Source organism: Erigeron canadensis, chromosome 3 (genome assembly GCF_010389155.1).
Source record: "Erigeron canadensis isolate Cc75 chromosome 3, C_canadensis_v1, whole genome shotgun sequence".
NCBI classification, from domain to species: Eukaryota; Viridiplantae; Streptophyta; class Magnoliopsida; order Asterales; family Asteraceae; genus Erigeron; species Erigeron canadensis.
Genome location: NC_057763.1, coordinates 34,151,874 through 34,171,081, shown reverse-complemented (window position 1 = coordinate 34,171,081; position 19,208 = coordinate 34,151,874). Strand labels below are relative to the sequence as shown.

Here is a 19,208-nt window from a genome sequence, read left to right as displayed (position 1 = left end):
TTAATGGAGGTGAGATGACGGTCGTCATCTTAAAGGACAAAACACGAACCTTATCCTCCTATAAAGGACTATCAATGAGGTTATTGAACCATAGGGATGAAACGTGATTTTTTTGAGTAAACCACAGGGACTACGATCTATGTCGATAACTCTACGTTTTATTTATTTTATAAGATGAAAACATACATGAGATACATATATAATAGTTTCACATGTATATATATGCTTATCATTATTGTTGTTCTTCTCACAAAACTCTTCCCATCTCAAAGCCATATATATGTGGACTAGAGATGTGAGTCCCTTTATTAATTTGCCTCACGCACTTCAAAACATTGCAGATGGAACTCGGCATTGCTGCACTTCTATGTTGCACTGGTTGCGAATGGTCTCCATCGCCTGCCCGATCATCTGTTGGCTACCTTGTTGCCATTGTGGACGTTGTTGGTGTTGCTGTTGGCCACCCTGTTGCCATGGTTGTTGCTGTCGGCCACCTTGTTGCTGCTGGACGGCTTGCCTGTAAACCTCTTCGAATGCCTCGCACTGGCATTCCCTCTGCACGTTCTCGAGCTCATTGCAACATTGTTGGAGTTGTTGCTGGAGTTGTTGTGACTGTCGGGATACCATCATCCTGGGGGAGCTTCTTTGTGCTTCTTGGATGAACCTGTCGTTAAAATGTTATTTTATCTAGTCGTAATTATTAGAGACAAATTATTAATATATAATGGATATTACTCTAACTAAATACAAAAACCATATACTATTATACGGAGTATATCCATGCATGATGTTGCGAAAATTTGATTAACAAGCACAGTAGTAATTTGACACGACTTATAATTAATTATACCTTTGGCACTGGTTGAAGCTTTGACCTTGGACACGGCTACACTGTTGTTGTGGGTTAGAGAAGCCGCCTGATGATCCTCTGATTTGGCATTCTTGTTCACGGACTTGGAGTCTGCATTGTTGAGGGAGGCGCTGAGCCATCTGCTCCATCTGTTGTTGCTGGAAACCAAACTGTCCTTGTTGTTGTCCTTGCATTCTTTGTGCATCCTGCAAAACCTGCTTCACGGCCTCACACTGGCACCGGCTTTCAACGTTTTGGAGCTGTTGGCAGCATTGTTGTTGGAGTTGTTGTTGTCCTTTGCGTAGGCCCATTTGAGCCTCACTAACATAAGGACTCTGTCCTTGCTGGAGGTACATCTGACATTTATCCAATTGTTGCATCTGGAGCTTTAGGCGACACATGGGCCCAGTTACACCCGGAATTGGAGGAATAAATGATGGAATTGGAATTGGATTCTCATCCTCAACGGTTGTGGTGACGGTGGTTGTGTGGGCTGCAGCAAAGGCTACAAGGGCGGTGAAAGCGAGTGCGAGAAGTGTAAGCTTTGCCATTCTTAAGATTGATGAAGTGTTTGTTGTGTGAATTTGGGTGGTGGAGATTGGTGGGTATTTATAGTGGTTTTTTCCTGAACGTAGGTGTTGATGATATGCAATGGTTTTAGAAAACCATGTACGAATTTTCACATGCATATATATATACGACGAATTAATTGAACCAAGTGGAAGTATGGATTTTGAAAGTATGTATGAGGTGTCTCTTCACTTGTTTGAACATTTCTGAATTCTAATATTATGTCTCCACGTTGCTTTAAGATTTGTCAAGAAGCTAATTACAAGTTGCAATTGACAAAGAGCTACCTACCTACATGAATATAAACAATCTATACTAATACAAATTTAATTTAATCTTAAAGAATCTGGATTTGGGTCATGCGTTTGATCCCAGTTATAACAGAAGGTTTACGGGTTTACTTGGTTTCTGTCTGATCATGTAAATGGCACGTACTTTTCTGGCTTTAATTTACTCACTAGCTACAAGGTTCGAACTCTGGGAGTATGGTGGATATATATATATATATATATATATATAGGTCTAATATAACAAATCCTGATAGGCTGATACATCATAATATGATGTTAAAAAGATAATCTTAATTATTAAACCGAGAAAAAAAAATCATAAATGACTACATGATCAAAAAGAATTAATTTTACATAACGTGTATACGTCTGCATAATATAATTTTCATGATAACAAGGTAAAAAAGTGAGGTCTGTGCTTATAGTGTCTTCTCTGGTGCGTTCTTGAAGGCTTGGACGCTAGACGCTAACAATAACGAGTGTCCTCCGCCGTGCGTCCTTCATCAACTTCTCCCACAAGAATTAGTTTGGACGCTCAAATGTGGGGCCTTGGAATATTAGATGCCGATAAATTAAAAAAAAAACAACCTTTCTCTCTGATTGTCAAATGGGGTTTATTTTACATTCATTCAAAGAACCAACCATTCATCTTTTGTATATATACCATCTTATATATATATAAAGAAAAAAACCATTCATTTGTATATTTTTCTTGTTTTGTTTTTCAAAAGTGATATTTCATTTTACCCCTCTAACTTTTATAAAAATTATATTTATTAGATATATTTTGTTTAAAACATTAATTTTAAAAGTTATTATTATTAAAGTTCATTTGTCATTATTTAATATTAATGAAATGTTAGTATTATTATTAATAATAAAAGTGTTTACTTATTTATGTGTTTAAATAACAAAAAAAATTAATAAATTATTTGATGATGTGGCGAAAAAGTCTTGAAGAAGTTTGCTTATAGGCAGGGAGAGTCCTGAGGGGAGTCCTGCTAACGTGGCAGTCAGGACTCCTTAGGACTCCTTTTGTTATAAGCACAAGCCTGATAGCATATTAAAAGGTCTCATAAATATAGAATGTGAAGGCATTTTATGATTGACTTCCATAGTTTGACTTAATTAACTTGCAAGTGTAAGACTTGGTTTTTTAGTTATGATTGACTTCCATAGTTTGACTTAATTAACTTGCAAGTGTAAGACTTGGTTTTTTAGTTATGACAGCAAAACTATATCTGTAAGACCATTGGTGAAGGCTATAGGTGAAATAGATCGGTTAACAAGTGAAAGCTTTATAGCACATCGGTTGAATGGAAAGGTGAAGATGGCTCGGTCAATGCATTCACCCACTGAAAATGATAAATTAGTGGGCTATTGGGAATCTTTTGCAAGTTCAGTTGTGTAAATGTATTGTGTATTTTTAATTAAAAAAAGGTGGGGACTAAATAATAGGTAAATGATTACAACATCTCCAATGGGTTTGAAGAAAGACTTTTTTTTGAAAAAAAAAACTATTGGAAAACTTGATGCCATTGGGAGAAAAGATTTTTTTGGAGAAAAGCTTGAAATTCTTCAAACGTTTGATGGCAAAATATAGGAAAGAAGTTTTATTTTATCCCCTTGCAACTTTCATTTATATCCCTTGTTTTTTATATTTTTGTTTTCTACCCTAATTAAAATGACATATTTAATCAAATTTGTAGATAATTACAAAAATTAATATTTTCTAAAAACAAAATTTATAATTGAAAACATCTCATCAATACGAATCTAATGAGCCTAAAATCATAGTCTTTTATCACTTTTTTTTTTAATAAAAAAAAATACATTTTAATAACTATTTTTAAAAGATCAAAGAAAAAAGAAATGAAAATATGAGATGGCAAATAAAAAAAGTCATTGAAAGACTTGATGAGTGTGGATGCTCTTAAGGAGAAAAATATAAGGTGAAAGAGGTGAAAAGGTGATGCTGAGATGACATGAAAAAATGTAAGTGAAAGGATGAACGTTTATGAATGGTATAAGATGTAGATGGATATAGTTTTTAATATACAGGTATATGTATAGTTAAAAGGTTGTAAGTATGATATAACGACTTGAACCCAAAAAATGACATGGAAACAATAGCTTTTGGAGCTACTTTCGTGTTACTTCAACTCGATTTGCAAATGATGACCTCATTTTTATGTTTCTATAAGACTAGCTAGATATATGATACTCATAAACGATCTATTAGATAATGTCTATTACTTTTACAAATTTACTTAATCAAATTAGAGTTGCTTGAGGGTCTGATCAAAACATCTGATCGACTTTATTGATTTATCAAAACTTACACGGGTTCAATCACAAATTTTGATAATAATATGTAATGGTACTAACTTTAACTAAAGAGTTTGAGTTAATATATAGTGTAGATTACAAGAATCATTGTTTGGTTATGATCATAATATGTAATGATTCTAAAACTACAGAGTTTTCATGGCGGGTAGCTATATTTCATATGCATAAAGCACCAATTAGAAGTATGGTAGTATCAAAAACATGGTTTTATTTAAAATTTAATTAGTGACCCCATTGGCTTTAAACCTTCAAAATTTTAGTAAAACTTGATTAAGCCCTCGTGTTTTATTTATATTATAAGAAGATAAGCTGAAAGTAACGATTACATACGCATGAGATACATATATATAGTTATACACATGCATATATGTGCTTTTATCATAATTATTGCTATACTTTTTTAAGTCACTCTTCTCATCTCAAAGCCATAAACGTCGGTATGGCCATTGTAAAAAAATAGAAACTTTAGGTATGTCTCGGGTAATTTTTGAGTTGTAATTTTTGAGTTGTAGGTATCATGGGTGTAGTTTTTGACATACCTCATGTACTATTTTTATAATCTACCGAAATTTTATAAGATAACTTTTTATAAGATAAAACAAAGCTGCGACTACATACATGAGATACACATGTACATACGTGCGTATCATTATTATAGCTACTCACGAAACTCTTTCCAATCTCAAAGCCTTATATATATATATGGACGACTAGAGATCGATGTGAGTCTCTTTATTACTTTGACTCGATCTGACCGCCACTTCAGAACATTGCAGATGGAACTCGGCATTGCTGCACTTCTATGTTGCACTGGTCGCGAATAGCCTGCATCGCCTGTCCGATCTGTTGTTGGCCACCCTGTTGTTGCCATGGTTGTTGTTGGTGTTGGCCACCCTGTTGTTGCCATGGGCGTTGTTGGCCACCCTGTTGTTGCCATGGGCGTTGTTGTTGCTGTCGGCCACCTTGTTGCTGCTGGACGGCTTGCCTGTAAACCTCTTCGAATGCCTCGCACTGGCAGTCCCTCTGAACATTCTCGAGCTCATTGCAGCATTGCTGGAGTTGCTGCTGGAGTTGTTGCGACTGTCGGGAGATCCTCATGAGGGACCCACTTTCTTGCTGTGCTTGTTGAATGAACCTATTGTAAAGACAAAATTATAAATTAAAATTATATATATATATAAACATATTACGAGTATTATCCATGCACATGTGTTGTGAAAATTTGTTTACAGATTATACTATATTATACCTTTGGCACTGGTTGAAGCTTTGACCTTGGACGCGGCTGCATTGTTGTTGTGGGTTAGAGAAGCCGCCTGATGATCCTCTGATTTGGCATTCTTGTTCACGGACTTGGAGTCTGCATTGTTGAGGGAGGCGCTGAGCCTTCTGCTCCGCCAATTGGTGCTGAAGACCAAACTGTCCCTGTTGTTGTCCCTGGAATTGTTGAACATTCTCCAAAACCTGTTTCACGGCCTCACACTGGCACCGGCTTTCAACATTTTGGAGCTGTTGGCAGCACTGTTGTTGGAGTCTTTGTTCTTGGAGTTGGCCGCCTTGTTGGTACTGACCACGGTTCAGTTCATCGTAAGGGATCTGGCCTTGCTGGAGGTACATCTGGCACTTGTCCAATTGTTGGAATTGGAGCTTAAGGCGACACATCGGCCCAGTCACACCAGGAATCGGAGGAATAAATGATGGAACTGGAATCGGATTCTCATCCTCAACGGTGGTGGTGACGATGGTTGTGTGGGCTGCAGCAAAAGCTACAAGAGCGGTGAAAGCTAGTGCGAGAAGTGTAAGCTTTGCCATTGTACGTGTAGATAGGTGATCAGCTCGTATTTGTTTTGTGAATTGGTGTGGTGATGATAGTTGGTATTTTATAGTCTATTTTGGAGTTGGAAAGGCATGCATGGAGTTGCATACGTGGAGAGGTGGTGGTATATAATACTTGTTTATGAAACACGTACGATTACTAATACATGTAAAATGTACCAAGTGGAAGTGTATGTTTCTTGGACTAGATATTAGGTGTCAATTAATTTACTTGTTTGGCTGTACATTTCGCGTGAACTGGTTTGATTATATATGGCTAGCTCCACCTGTGCTTTTAACTTATGACGATGCTCGCAAGTCGTAATTAAGAAAGAACAACAATATGTCTAGTATAATACAAAGTAACTTGATTTTCCCCTGTATAACTTATCTCGCATCAAATACGTACCCATAGGAAAGTATGATAAGAATTACGACCAATAAGTACGTACTTGTGAGCTATGTATATATAATAATGTAATGTAAACGTTAGACCTCATATTTCTCAGACTATTTGCAGGACCAAAACTTAGTTTGTAATGACACTAGCTATGAGCCTATGCGAAACACTAGGAATAAAGGGATAAAATAACCAGCAACAAATGATCATAACTATAGACAATAAGGACTGTTAATGAAGTAATATAGTACATGCATGTTTAACGAGCCACCGAGAATAGTAAGTAAGTAAGTAAAGTAACTGCTTAGTGTCGCCTTCTGCGGGTTTTGAGCCCCAATACCTCGACGGTGTATGGGGAGGTTAAAATATAGGCAAACCTTACCTCTACCTAAGTAAAGAGGTTGCTTCCAGTTTCTACCTAAATGGTAGAAAAGACCCTCCAACCTTTGCATGGGATGAGGATCGAACCCATGACCTCCATGGGATAAGCCACCGAGAATGTAAATTGAAATTATTTTGACCATTTCGTTTTTAAAAAAAAGTTATTTATGCATATACTCCGTATTAGGGAGATAATGAAGGGTTGAGACTTGGGAGGTGTTAGGCTGTTCCATATCCTGATGCGATTATCATTTTGTATTTAGTGTCACATCAACTTTCTCTAGCCAAGATATGCCCAAAAACTACCTCCTTTGTATCAAAACCTTATCCTTCAATAAAATATACTTAGTATATAAAATTACACATGATATGGCTTCAACCTTCACTACAAGAAATCTAGTTTTTTGCGACTAACTTTTTTACGACGAAAAAACCCACTGAACGACAAAAAAAAGTTCACTTTTTGACTTTCGAAGTCAAATTATGTTTTTTGCGACGAAAATGTTTATTGCGACGAAATAATTTCGTCGCAATATATTTTTCTAAACATTTTTTTAATTATACTTTTTCCGTGGGGCGAAAAAAGTTTCCCGCCATGTTTTTTGTGACGTAATATATTTTTCTAAAAATTCATCACGAAATATATTTTCGTTTTCTTTTCTATTTTCTTGTAAAAAGTGGGACCCACAAAAATTTCGTCGCAAAAATCGTCGCAAAATGTTTTTTGCGAAGCATTTTTCGCGACGAAAATGGAAGATTTTGCAACGAAAAATTTCGCAAGTATTAAAGTAAAATAAAAAGGACATGATCTTGACCCTTGGATCATGGTTAAATTGATACACGAAGGTTCACGAAACAATTGATACACGATGATTTTCATGATGCACGGTGATTTTTCGTTAAGAAAAACCAATTATTTTATTTGTTTTATTTTATTAGTTGTTTTATTTTACCTAATATATATATATATATATATTATAGAAATACTTGAATGTTTAACATTATTGATGCAAGAGAGAGAACACAAAAGAAAGGCACTTGGACCCAACACAACTCGTTCAACCCATTCATAATTTAGACAAATACCCACGATTGATTTCGATGAGTCACTACGAATGTCATTTATTTCAACGAGTACTGGTTTGGACGAGCTCATAAAGTACGATAGAGAGACGCCTTAGGCCTCAGCTTTTGAAAATGTTGTGGTTGCGTCTATCATGTTAAGGGTGGGCTCCTCAGTTTTTATATCCCAATATGCTCCTTCTCCACTAGCAAGGAATGTCTTATTGTTTTTTAAACATCTTTTCTCATTCAGAGAAAAAAAAAAAAACTAAGACAATTAAAATAAGGTGGGATCAGGGTGGAAAAGAGAACGACGACAACCCTCAACTATTTTCCCGCCACCAATTAGGCACCTAACGATGATCGGCTTGCTCACCGGTTAATTCCACCCATTCTAATAAAGTTGAGCCCCCTAATACTGCTAAGAAACTTTAGATGCCTATTGTATATCATTTAGATGATATTAAAAGTGATAAATGACATAAGTATAAGACCATAAACACAACTAGTTGATATTGCGTTATAACATGTTGTTCCTTTGATAGTCGAGAAGCTTGACTTGTAACAAATTTCATAGAATTGGGCTGGCCAAATTGTAAGATAAAGTCGAATTAATACACAGACATCTAAATGAAATGACGTAAGCAAGAGTGTATGTGGTAGTGGTAGATCTAGGAATAGAAATCATGTGTGTCCAAGTATAAATATAAAGGTGGCAAAAATATATGGGCCGGGTTAAGTCAGGTAACGGGTTAAGTCAGGTGACAGGTTAACATGGGTCGGGTCAGAGCCACTATGTGTTCGGGTCTATATGAGCCGTTTTAGAAATAGTATCAATTAGGTTGAGGTCAAAAGTAAAAACAAGTGTTGGTCAAAATGAATCCAAATTAAAAGACCGCCTAACCGAAAATATAAGTTGATAAAATGTTACATGCTAAAACCAACCAATCTTTTAAAGTTCATAAATCAAATAAATAAATGTTCGTAAATAATGATGATGAATTGAAACAGAAATTTTTTTTTTCATATGGAGATTTTTAATGTATAGAGCCAAAATTTAAGTTTTTTGTTACTTCTTTTTAATTAAGCAAAAGGCCAAAAGCCAATCAAAAGTCAGCTAGTTGAAATACGAGGCCCATCAAAACTAAAGTATAACACTGGGCCCAACAACTAACTGAATACGAAAAGAAGAGTAGATGGATTAAACTGGACATACATATATTTATAAGGGCCATTAACGTAAAAAAAAATAACTGAGGTCTTTGGTCATCTTCCCAAACAAACCTTTCCTATTAAAGTACTACCTGTAACACTAATTAAGTAATTAGATACGAGTACTTAATAATTTAATTAGATCTAAAACTTTTGATAACATGTGTCCAAATAAAAATTTCATATAGTTACTAAAAGAATTTCCAAACTAATTACATATAGATCCGCCCTTGGCACTATGTGGTCGAATTAATACATAGGCGCATTTTGAGAATTGTCTTTAATAACCACTTTAGTGGTACAAAAAGAATACAACAAAATCCGTCAAAAACGGGCTTTTCTTCTATCGGTCTTCATCTAATACTTCTACAACATGGTCACACTAATCCGTAGAGGTACGTACTAATAACCAAAACATTGGAGTCTTCCATCGGTTTCTTGTTTCTTTATCGTTGCCGCTGGTTATCGCCATCTAAACACAAACTTTATTTAGTGACATAACAAGTTCTTTTCTCTTGTATCATACATGTCAAAAATAATACAGATTATTTATGTTAGTCATGGCTATAAACATAGTTAAAAAAAGGAAAGCGATTTGTAACTTGTAAATATTATGTTAGTCATGGCTATAAACATAGTTAAAAAAAAGAAAAGCGATTTGTAACTTGTAAATATTATGTTAGTCTTCAAACATAAAGACATATCATTAAATAATCAACAATGAAACGCTATGCCGGGGAGGGGGGACGGGAAAAGACAGAAACGGTTCCGAAGAAAGAAATTGGGGTTCCCATGCGTCATCAATCTATCTAGTTCATTTGATTATAAGAAATTTTTACTATTAAAAGCATCTCAATTTACAGAATTTTTTGTACAGATACTACAAATTTCGACCCATTTGGTGTAAATACGAATATTAGTTGGAATATTTGTAAAACTACGAAAACCGGTGTCTTAGACACCGGTCTTAAGGTTTTAGTACAAAGCCGGTGTTTAAGACACCGGTTTTCATTATTTTCGATAAACCCGGTGTCTAATACACCGGTCTTCTGAACTCACACAAAATACTGATGTTTCGTGCTTGCCCACCAGACGTACTTTGATGAAGAAGACAGGTGTAGGTTTAGCAGTGATTCAATATGAAATATGCATATTTAATAAGTTCTAGTGTCGTTGTTGTTAATTAATTAGTGATGCTTGTCTATCACGTGTGAAGACAAGAGACACCGACTTTGATTAAGAAGACAGATGTAGGTTTAGCAGTGATTCAATACGAAATATGCATATTTAATAAGTTCTAGTGTTGTTGTTAGTGATGCTTGTCTATCACGTGTGAAGACCAGACACTATCGAAAACAATGAAAACCGGTGTTTAAGACACCGACTTTACCTTCATGTATTGCCAAATCAACTAAGACCGGTGTTGTAGTGGCCGACTTTGTACCTAAACCTTAAAGTTTTCGTACTTTTACAAATTTTCCAGCTAATGTTCATATTTACACCAGATGGTCCGTAAAAAAAATTCCAATTTACAACTTAGAAAATTCTATCCATACCCAAATATATCCACCTAGCACAAGTGTCCCAACGAAAGACTAGACAGCGCATACATATACAAATTCCACATACGATGCCCGAAAGTCATACGTGTTTCTCCAACTACTATATGCATCATCACTTATTAAATCGACCGCTCCACGTGTGCAACTGATCCAATATTCATAGTCACCAAAGACTCGAAACTCCATAATATTAATTGTAGTCACAGTACACATCATCCATATATCATCACCACTACCACCCCAAATTCATACTAGCTGACACTATACATATATCCTAACAATGGCAAAGCTAATAGTTCTTGCAGTCGCATTTACCGTCCTTGTCGCCATTGCCTCTGCCCGTAAGACCGTTGTGGTTACCACCACCATTGACGACGACGATCCAAGTAGCCAAAAACAGCAACAGTATTGTAGTCCAAAGCTTCGGCAAAAAAGTTTTGATCAGTGTCAAATGTACCTCGACCAACAAGCGGATGAAAAACAAGACCAAGACTTGATTCGGCAACAGTGCTGCTCCGAACTCCAAAAAGTTGACGATCAGCAGTGCCAGTGTGTCGCGGTTAAGCAGGTTTTAAAAGATTTCTTGCAGTCCCAACAACAAAAACGTGTAGAACAAGGTGAAGGTTTATTCGGTTTTCAACAGATTGAACGGTTTAAGCAAAAGGCTCAAAACCTCCCTAACCAATGCATAATCCAAAAAAGTCAACAAGAATGCAAAATCGGAACTATTAGCACCACAACTATCATCACCGAGGACCCCTACAACCACCCCAGTATTATCTCTACACGTGGTGGCTCAGAACAAATGTAAATTACAGCAAGTCCAGCAATGCAGTGTCCGATCTGTAATTAATGTTCTTAAATACCTATATAGAATGATACAAGTAGTGTATATAGAACCAACAATTAATAAAAGGAGCTAGCTAATTTTGTACATCTCTAGCTAGTGAGTTTTATATTCTCCTTTGAGATGGGACTGCCTACAGGTTCTAATAAAATACATAGATGATCATACGTGTGACGAACTTCTTATTTTGTTTTATCTATGTAACGTAAAATGCGATCGGTTTATAAATAAAAAGCTAATTACGTGATGGTACGTATCGTAGCTAGTAAAATTAAATAGCACTAGTAATTAAGGATGTATATTTTTAACCGTGAAGTTTCGGCGCCATTATCAAACTTTAGCAAAATCAATCACAAAATTCGTAAATCTTTTATAATATTTTTAATTGCTTTCATATTATTGTAAAAAATGGTAAATTTGTTCGTCAAGATTGATAGACGTGTAGTTGATGTATCATTAAACAACGCTCCATATGTATTTCTGTTTGTTTGTGTACCGACTCACAATCTATTAGGCTATATACATATATCAATGTTTTTAATATAGCCGATTTTAGGAAAATACATATGTTGAAAAGCAGATTCGAACTTTGTATCCTTTAATATTCAAAGACGAGACATTTCCAGGCCCTTCCAAAATATTTAATTATTAAACACTTGATTGTTAAATTTTTATACTATCAAACGTACAACGTACATAATTCATTTCTAATAATTATCGACGGATTTTTTGGCCCGATTCAACTGGTTAAATCGCAAAAGCATCAAATCCTTTATCCGGTTTTAAAAACATAGCTGGACCCCTAATTATATATCTGTCTTATTTCTGCATTAAAATTGTCCGTGTCACTCAACTAAAACATTATAAATTCGTTCTTGCAACATGTTAAATCTGCCTCTTGACATGCAATCATGTGCGTAGCCTTCAAATATAATAATAATATACTAGCATGTTACCCGCGCAAATATGACGACCATGCAATGGTGACAGGCGGCGATGGAGACTAACGGTGGTGACGACGAGTAGTGTAGGCTATTAGCCTATTATATAGATCTAATTAATATAATGGTTAGTTATAATTATTTTAAAGGTTGAGAGACTAATGGTGTTTTTATTTCATTTAGAATGAGGTTATGTTGTATTTAGGAAGTATTGTTTTAATGAAGGGCAATTCTGATATTTCCCCGTCATTTTTATTATGGGTCTATTTTTTTAAAATAAAAAGTATAGATAGATTATATATAAATGCCCACGTACGCGCTGCCGCCTCAACAAGCTAGGTAGTATCCAAACAAACATACACACAGTACCGCACAAATAATGGCAAAATTAGTTGTTTTCGAGCTTGTTTTTGTAGCCCTTGTCGTAGCCTTTGCTTCTGCGCAAAAAACCATCATCCCACTATCATCCACCCGTGAAAACACCCTAGCCCGCACATGCGGCGAAAGGATCCGTGGACGAAACTTCAATTTTTGTCATAGGTATATTTATTAATTATATTATAAACAAACTTTTAACAACATATATGATCAAATCGATCTTTTATATTTTTTTTTCTTGTGATTATAGTAATTAACTACTTTGTTTTTCGACAGTTACGTCGCACGAGCACTACCACAGAAAGGCCCACCTGTGCCGGGACAAAAAGAACGGTTGCAAGAACTCCAAAAACAATGTTGCAAGCAGGTCAAAGAATTCACACAGGAGTGCCAGTGTGATGCTGTGAAAGAGCTTTACCTGCAAGTAAAACTGCAAGGCGGCCAGCCAATGGAACAAGTCCGGCAAATTGTTCAAAAACTGCCCGATACATGCAAATTACAAATAACGCAATGCCAAATCCCATCTCGTGTGTAATCTTGGTTGGCTCTTCAATTCTGTCAATTATCTATGTATATTTAAATGACTATGACGACTATTACACAATATATAGTTCTAAAGGGTCAAGCTAGCTAGGTTAATTATTCAAGCTTAATTACCTCACAAGTTTAGTTGTTTCAACTAATTGAAAAATAATTGATGTTATAGTTAACTTGTGAATACATGCGACAATCATCATAAATAATCGCCTAGCGCTATATATGCCAACTCACAAGTTTAGATTCACTTGCACTTTTCAATTTGTAGAGTATGTCATCCTTGTTATAAATAAATTTGTAACCTTTGACCACCGCTACAAATTAATTAAGTAAGCCTTACGTACGACGAATGACTTTTATCATTTATCGTCAAATAATGCTGCTCTACTTAGGATCGAATACCAAAAACAATTCAAATTTTGTCTAACTGTTTAGACATATAAATACACGAATAGCTAGCCATATAATGATATGATGTCAATGAAATAAAATAATACTAAACCTTAAACTCACACACTTTGCTATAAATATCATTTCCCCAAACACATATCAACGTACTCATCACATTGATCATATATACCCGGCCACAATGCGAACAACACACACAATAATAATCGCAATACTACTGCTCTTTGTGAGCATAGCAGTTTTCGTCAAAGCTTCAACACAAGTGAATTGTAGTGAGCAAATTAAGAAGCAACCGATGCAATATTGCCACATGTTTTTAGCAAGGTATGAGGCTGTATCGGGAGCTAGTATTATCACCAAGCAACAACAAGAACAACCAAAGCAACAAGATTCACTTCTACAACGTTGTTGTCAACAACTCGGGAAGCTAGATACGGGATGTCGGTGCTTGGAAATACGTGATTTTGTGCGTTTACAACAACGTGGAGGATGGGATGCTCCACGCATGAAAAGATTGCTTCAAGAAGCTCCAAACTTACCAAAGACATGCCTTTTAGGAACTGAGTTGTGCCACATCTAATGATCAACCACTCATTAGCTTTCAAGTTTAGCTAGTACGACATACATAAAAATCATGTCGTTGTATGTCATGTTTAGTTGACAAATCAATAAAAGCTACAATATTATTATGTTAATTAAGAAGTCTTTTTCAAGACATGTTTACTACGTACCATGTATCGATGGATATCTTTTATTATACTAAAGCACAGTTGCTCTAATAACTTATCGACCAATCACAGCTCTCGATTTCTTAGTTTTGACTTTTGTTTTCAGTTTTAACTTTAATTTACACTTTTTTGTTTCCATCATAAATTTACACTTTTAACCCGACAATTTTAATATGATAAACAAATATAATAATAGCTAATATATATCCAATAGAATAATAGCTAATATTTATCCAATAAAATAATAACTAATATATATATTCAATTTATATTTTTACCCGATAATTTTAATATCATAAACAAATATAATAATAACTAATATATATATATATATATATATATATATATATCCGATAGAATAATAGCTAATATTTATCCAATAAAATAATAACTAATATATATCCAATAATATATTCAATCATATATATATATATATATATATATAATTAATTAAAAACAAATTAGATTTAATGTAAATATATTAAGATTTTAATAGTAATTGTACTATTTTAATTTTAATATTTTTAAAAAATAGTTGAACTAATGACTTATTAACCAATCATATCACTCGATTTCATCAAATTGTCTCTCGCTGATGTCATCATTTAGTTTTTTACATAATTTTATTTAATTAATAAAAAACTAAAAACTAAAATAATTAATTTTACAATGTTAATTATTTAAATTGGTTTCTATCTACAAAGCCTGGTTTTCACACACGAACAATTGTACATTGCAGTATCTTGAGTTAAGTCGATAAGGGGCTTTAAAGTGTTAATATGTGACAAAGATAAAAAGACAAAAAATACTACGACAAATTTCGTCTATAAAGAAGTCTTTCAGATGATGAAGGAGGGTATATCCTTCCAATGTTCTTTTATCACATTAGTTTTCTTTCTATTAGCTTAACATTCTTGACATTAGAATTGAACACTTGGTATCCACTTATATCTTCAACTTTGAACTTATAAGCTTTTATGAGTTACATGTATTAATATCTAATAATAATAATGTCGCAAGTCTCATGTCCAGTGTTGGACACGGGTCTAAAATTTAGTATATATATATATATAAATGACTAATCAAGTTTCATGGATTTATTTTCTTTTTTATTATTATATATTATACGAGTATATTATTGTGTGAGAACCATGCTAGTGACATTTCTAAGACTATCGGTAAATATTTACGCATAAAAAGTGATCTTTATTGTAAAGTAATTTAAAAGTTAGTTTTTCTAAAAAATTTATATGTAATGCAATGACTGTCATAAAGACCAATTTCAAAAATAAGTAGATGCATATATAAAAGTTAAAATATATTGTTACAAAACTCAAGATAGTGATATAGAATGATATATAAACTTAATTCATGGGTCTAAAATAAGTCTATTGCATACATTACATGACGTATATTTTTCACTAAATATCTTTCATCATCTTTACCTTTATCTTGCCACATGACATCTCTTTTAGACTTATCTTTTATTCACACAAATTATACACATTAATCATTTTCCATTTTATATCTCCCATATAATCAATATTTTTTTAGCATGTGTCATAACTCATAACATAAGTAGTCCTTAAAGTTTTGGTTGGGTCCGTCCATCATAGGTCCATATCTAATACGGTAGTAATAAAAAGCCCACGGCCCAAACAAACCAATATACGACGTCGTTCATTTCATCGTCATAGTTTTCTTCCGATCTGACTGTAAATCCCAATCAGTCACAAACCTGAGGAACTCGCCGATCCAACAGTCTAAACTGTAAACACATACGACGTCGTTTAGGTACACTGCTCAACATAGTTTGATATATGAATTTTCTATTTCTCAGTTCTTACTGTTATATATATATATAATATAATATAGGGTAAATTGCATAATATAATTGTATTTGATGCGAAATTATTAGGTTCCTCTGATATATATTACTATGAATTGTTTAACTTTCTATCAATAGATTTAGATATTGTATCTATAGATTTATACCTGACTAATTTAAGCAATCGTAGACCTTCAATGGCTCCAGCTGTTCCGAGATCCGGTGATGCCATTTTCGCAAATGTTGAGCGCGTGGTAATTTTTAATCATATATATATCATCAGTTTCTTATTTTAATTTGTTGTGAAGTTGTTGATGATTTTGTGGAATTTGATGTTAGAATGCCGAGCTGTTTACGTTGACGTATGGTGCGATCGTGCGCCAATTGATTACGGATCTGGAGGAGGTTGAGGAAGTTAATAAGCAGCTTGATCAAATGTATGTGCATACATACATATAGTGCTTGTGTATAATATTTGTGATTTAATGATTTTGTTTAGAGTAGAGTATGATTTACTATGGGTAAAGGATATGCGGCTTTAGTGTTTTTTTGGTACTTTGAGATTTGATCCCTTTTTATTGTATGATCAGGGGTTACAATATTGGAATTCGCTTAATTGATGAGTTTCTTGCCAAGTCTAATGTCACCAGATGTGTTGATTTTAGAGAGACCGCTGAAGTCATTGCCAAGGTATGTATAGCTTATTTCATGGTGTTGTGTTTTTGTGTATGTGGGTCGGGATTTTTTGACTACTTATGGCTTGTATAATATAATGTATTATTACTATTATTGCTGTTGTTGTTGTGGACTCCTCTTCCTCAGGTAACTTGGAAAACCTTATTTGTTTACCCATTATCCTAGGTAGAACTAGGTTTTTAAGACTTTAAGTATTTTAAACTCTTGATTTAATGGAGGAAGGGTTCTCTGGTAAACTTTGACTTGGGCTTAGGTTTGCAATAGTCAAACAGCGGAATTGGCATTTAAAATTAAATATGACAAAGCGAATATGATTCGAGATACTTGGCCTTTCTGCAGTTTTGAATACAGAAGAGTGGTTGAACTAGCATGAAGTTCACATGGTGAAGATTTATTCTTTAATAGTATCAAGCACGAGAATTATAAGAATTTCTTTGCATTAGTTTCTTGAAAGAAGGAACTGCTTTGCAACTATTTATTGCTTTAGACTTTTAGAGTATAATTGCATCCCTTCTTTTATTTTACTTAGTATGATAACTTGATAAGCTTACTGCAAGTCTTGTAAGTTGTAACAGCATAGTGACCATTTAGTATTGAGTATATCATTTTAAGGAAGTCAGTTTGGCCACAGTCATGCTTTAAAAATTGTTTTAAGAGACGAATCATGTGGGGATTAGGATGGACTGATGGAGGTATTGTATCTGCATCATATGGCTTATACAGGGTGAGTCAATGGGTATCCAATTGTGGTACCGGGGCTAGGGTCCCCCCCCAAAAAAAAAAAAAAAAAAAACCCCAATACCCTATTCTACATTATGACGAACATAATAACATGGATTGGTCAAAGCTCTTAATTATGTAGGAATGAACTGGTAAAATCATATCCATATATGGCACTATTGAAGCATCAGTTAGTTTCCACTGCTGATTTTACAAACTTGATTTGCTTGTAGAAATTGAGGTTTTCATTGCAGATATGATCTAAAATACATGTTTTCATTATAGAAGCAATGTGTAACTATTGAAATGTAAAAGGTGTTGTCTTTCTATTTTTATTCTTTTGGATGTGTGCAAGTTACATGCTGTCCGATATTCTGTTTCTGATCTCGATTAATGTCTCCAAACAGGTTGGCTTTAAAATGTTTTTAGGGGTCACTGCATCTGTGGCTAACTGGGATGCAGAGGGGACTTGTTGCAGCCTCATTTTAGAGGATAATCCACTTGTAGACTTTGTTGAGCTTCCAGATACCTGTCAAGGTTTATATTACTGCAACATTTTAAGCGGGGTTGTCAGAGGAGCTCTAGAGATGGTGAGTTCTTTCAGACACTTGCAATATTTTTCACATGAAATTTCATTGCACACTTGTTAATTTGCCAAAAGACTAACATATGCTACTGTGAAGTAGCAGAAGCTGTTGGATCTCAACATTTTATCATTTCTTTTAGCCCATTCATTTGAACCCATATGCATAAATGACTCACAATTTTTTTCACAAATGCAGGTTTCAATGAAGACTGAGATAACTTGGATCAGGGATATGCTTAGAGGAGATGACGCGTTTGAGTTGCAAGTGAAGCTTCTTAAACAAGTTCCGGAGGAGTACCCATACAAAGACGACGAGTGAAGTACTTAATTGAATCTTTATTAATGTATATACAATATGATTTTTGCTATCCTGTTTTGTTTTGTAATAATAGGTTCTGAGTACTCTGTTTTTGTATGTTGTTATGATACAACTTATTTTATCCCCACCACTTGGGAGTGTTATTGTAATCAAGGATTTACTATCACATTGGTTGATGTTTACTTTGAAATCACCGATTTTTGTTAGTTTCTAGCACACCTATCCATGCAAAGGGGTCATATAAGACGTACTAGATGAATATGGTGTGGCTGTGTGAATGTGTGATTTAACATTGTATATATATGGCAGCTAATAGCTATGGCTATGACAAGCTGAAGTAGTTCCTTGGTATGTAGTGCCTTAATTCATATTCTATATCTGTTTAAAGTATGCCATTACTTTTAGACATTATATTTTTTTGAACTTTTATCTTATAGGTTCGAATGATACTACCAACAGGGTAAAAACGTATCTTTTGTTGTGACGTTAATGGGTGGACTTCTGTGTTGTGAGGGCTTGCACAAAAGTTTAGTGGTAATTTTCATTGTACTGTCCTCTTTTTGTTTCTTCTCATCATGGTGAGTATTGAGTACACGACGTCGGCGTGAATGTAGTATCTAAACAAGCAATCTATAATATGATAGTTGAAAGCTGATTTTAGTTAATAACACCAGTGTCACCGTAAAGTTTTAATATTGATTTGATGAAGAATTACTTCTGATACAAGAT

General features: G+C 34.4%; 6 protein-coding genes across 6 annotated transcripts; 4 read left to right on the top strand and 2 right to left on the bottom strand.

Annotated features, from left to right (window-relative positions):
- Nucleotides 1–840: 840 nt before the first annotated feature.
- LOC122591980 (2S seed storage protein-like) lies at nucleotides 841–1,401 on the bottom strand. Its single transcript, XM_043764198.1, has one exon. The coding sequence runs from the start codon at nucleotides 1,399–1,401 to the stop codon at nucleotides 841–843; it is 561 nt and encodes a 186-aa protein (XP_043620133.1).
- A 3,420-nt stretch (nucleotides 1,402–4,821) lies between these two features.
- LOC122591979 (2S seed storage protein-like) lies at nucleotides 4,822–5,871 on the bottom strand. The gene is made up of 2 exons (XM_043764197.1): nucleotides 5,309–5,871; nucleotides 4,822–5,194 (listed from the first exon to the last, which is right to left on the bottom strand). The coding sequence occupies exons 1-2, from the start codon at nucleotides 5,869–5,871 to the stop codon at nucleotides 4,822–4,824; spliced, it is 936 nt and encodes a 311-aa protein (XP_043620132.1).
- Nucleotides 5,872–10,771: 4,900 nt separating this feature from the next.
- LOC122591978 (conglutin delta 3-like) lies at nucleotides 10,772–11,302 on the top strand. Its single transcript, XM_043764195.1, has one exon. The coding sequence runs from the start codon at nucleotides 10,772–10,774 to the stop codon at nucleotides 11,300–11,302; it is 531 nt and encodes a 176-aa protein (XP_043620130.1).
- Nucleotides 11,303–12,658: 1,356 nt separating this feature from the next.
- On the top strand, nucleotides 12,659–13,192 carry LOC122591977 (2S seed storage protein-like). The gene is made up of 2 exons (XM_043764194.1): nucleotides 12,659–12,819; nucleotides 12,934–13,192. The coding sequence occupies exons 1-2, from the start codon at nucleotides 12,659–12,661 to the stop codon at nucleotides 13,190–13,192; spliced, it is 420 nt and encodes a 139-aa protein (XP_043620129.1).
- Nucleotides 13,193–13,783: 591 nt separating this feature from the next.
- Nucleotides 13,784–14,182, top strand: LOC122591976 (2S albumin seed storage protein-like). Its single transcript, XM_043764193.1, has one exon. It carries the CDS (start codon nucleotides 13,784–13,786, stop codon nucleotides 14,180–14,182), a length of 399 nt encoding a protein of 132 aa, XP_043620128.1.
- Nucleotides 14,183–15,960: 1,778 nt separating this feature from the next.
- Nucleotides 15,961–18,672, top strand: LOC122592558 (trafficking protein particle complex subunit 3). The gene is made up of 6 exons (XM_043764818.1): nucleotides 15,961–16,124; nucleotides 16,349–16,412; nucleotides 16,498–16,595; nucleotides 16,749–16,848; nucleotides 17,982–18,164; nucleotides 18,357–18,672. Exons 2-6 carry the CDS (start codon nucleotides 16,356–16,358, stop codon nucleotides 18,477–18,479), a joined length of 561 nt encoding a protein of 186 aa, XP_043620753.1. The 5' UTR covers nucleotides 15,961–16,124; nucleotides 16,349–16,355; the 3' UTR covers nucleotides 18,480–18,672.
- Nucleotides 18,673–19,208: the final 536 nt, after the last annotated feature.

What these genes read in the sequence shown, in the direction of transcription:
- LOC122591980 (XM_043764198.1), bottom strand. Translation starts at nt 1,401, where the DNA reads ATGGCAAAGCTTACACTTCTCGCACTCGCTTTCACCGCCCTTGTAGCC.
- LOC122591979 (XM_043764197.1), bottom strand. Translation starts at nt 5,871, where the DNA reads ATGGCAAAGCTTACACTTCTCGCACTAGCTTTCACCGCTCTTGTAGCT. An exon ending in AGCTTCAACCAGTGCCAAAG is followed by an intron (nt 5,195 to 5,308) that starts GTATAATATAGT and finishes TCTTTACAATAG; the next exon opens with GTTCATTCAACAAGCACAGC.
- LOC122591978 (XM_043764195.1), top strand. Translation starts at nt 10,772, where the DNA reads ATGGCAAAGCTAATAGTTCTTGCAGTCGCATTTACCGTCCTTGTCGCC.
- LOC122591977 (XM_043764194.1), top strand. Translation starts at nt 12,659, where the DNA reads ATGGCAAAATTAGTTGTTTTCGAGCTTGTTTTTGTAGCCCTTGTCGTA. An exon ending in AACTTCAATTTTTGTCATAG is followed by an intron (nt 12,820 to 12,933) that starts GTATATTTATTA and finishes GTTTTTCGACAG; the next exon opens with TTACGTCGCACGAGCACTAC.
- LOC122591976 (XM_043764193.1), top strand. Translation starts at nt 13,784, where the DNA reads ATGCGAACAACACACACAATAATAATCGCAATACTACTGCTCTTTGTG.
- LOC122592558 (XM_043764818.1), top strand. Translation starts at nt 16,356, where the DNA reads ATGGCTCCAGCTGTTCCGAGATCCGGTGATGCCATTTTCGCAAATGTT. An exon ending in TCGCAAATGTTGAGCGCGTG is followed by an intron (nt 16,413 to 16,497) that starts GTAATTTTTAAT and finishes ATTTGATGTTAG; the next exon opens with AATGCCGAGCTGTTTACGTT. An exon ending in AATAAGCAGCTTGATCAAAT is followed by an intron (nt 16,596 to 16,748) that starts GTATGTGCATAC and finishes TTGTATGATCAG; the next exon opens with GGGTTACAATATTGGAATTC.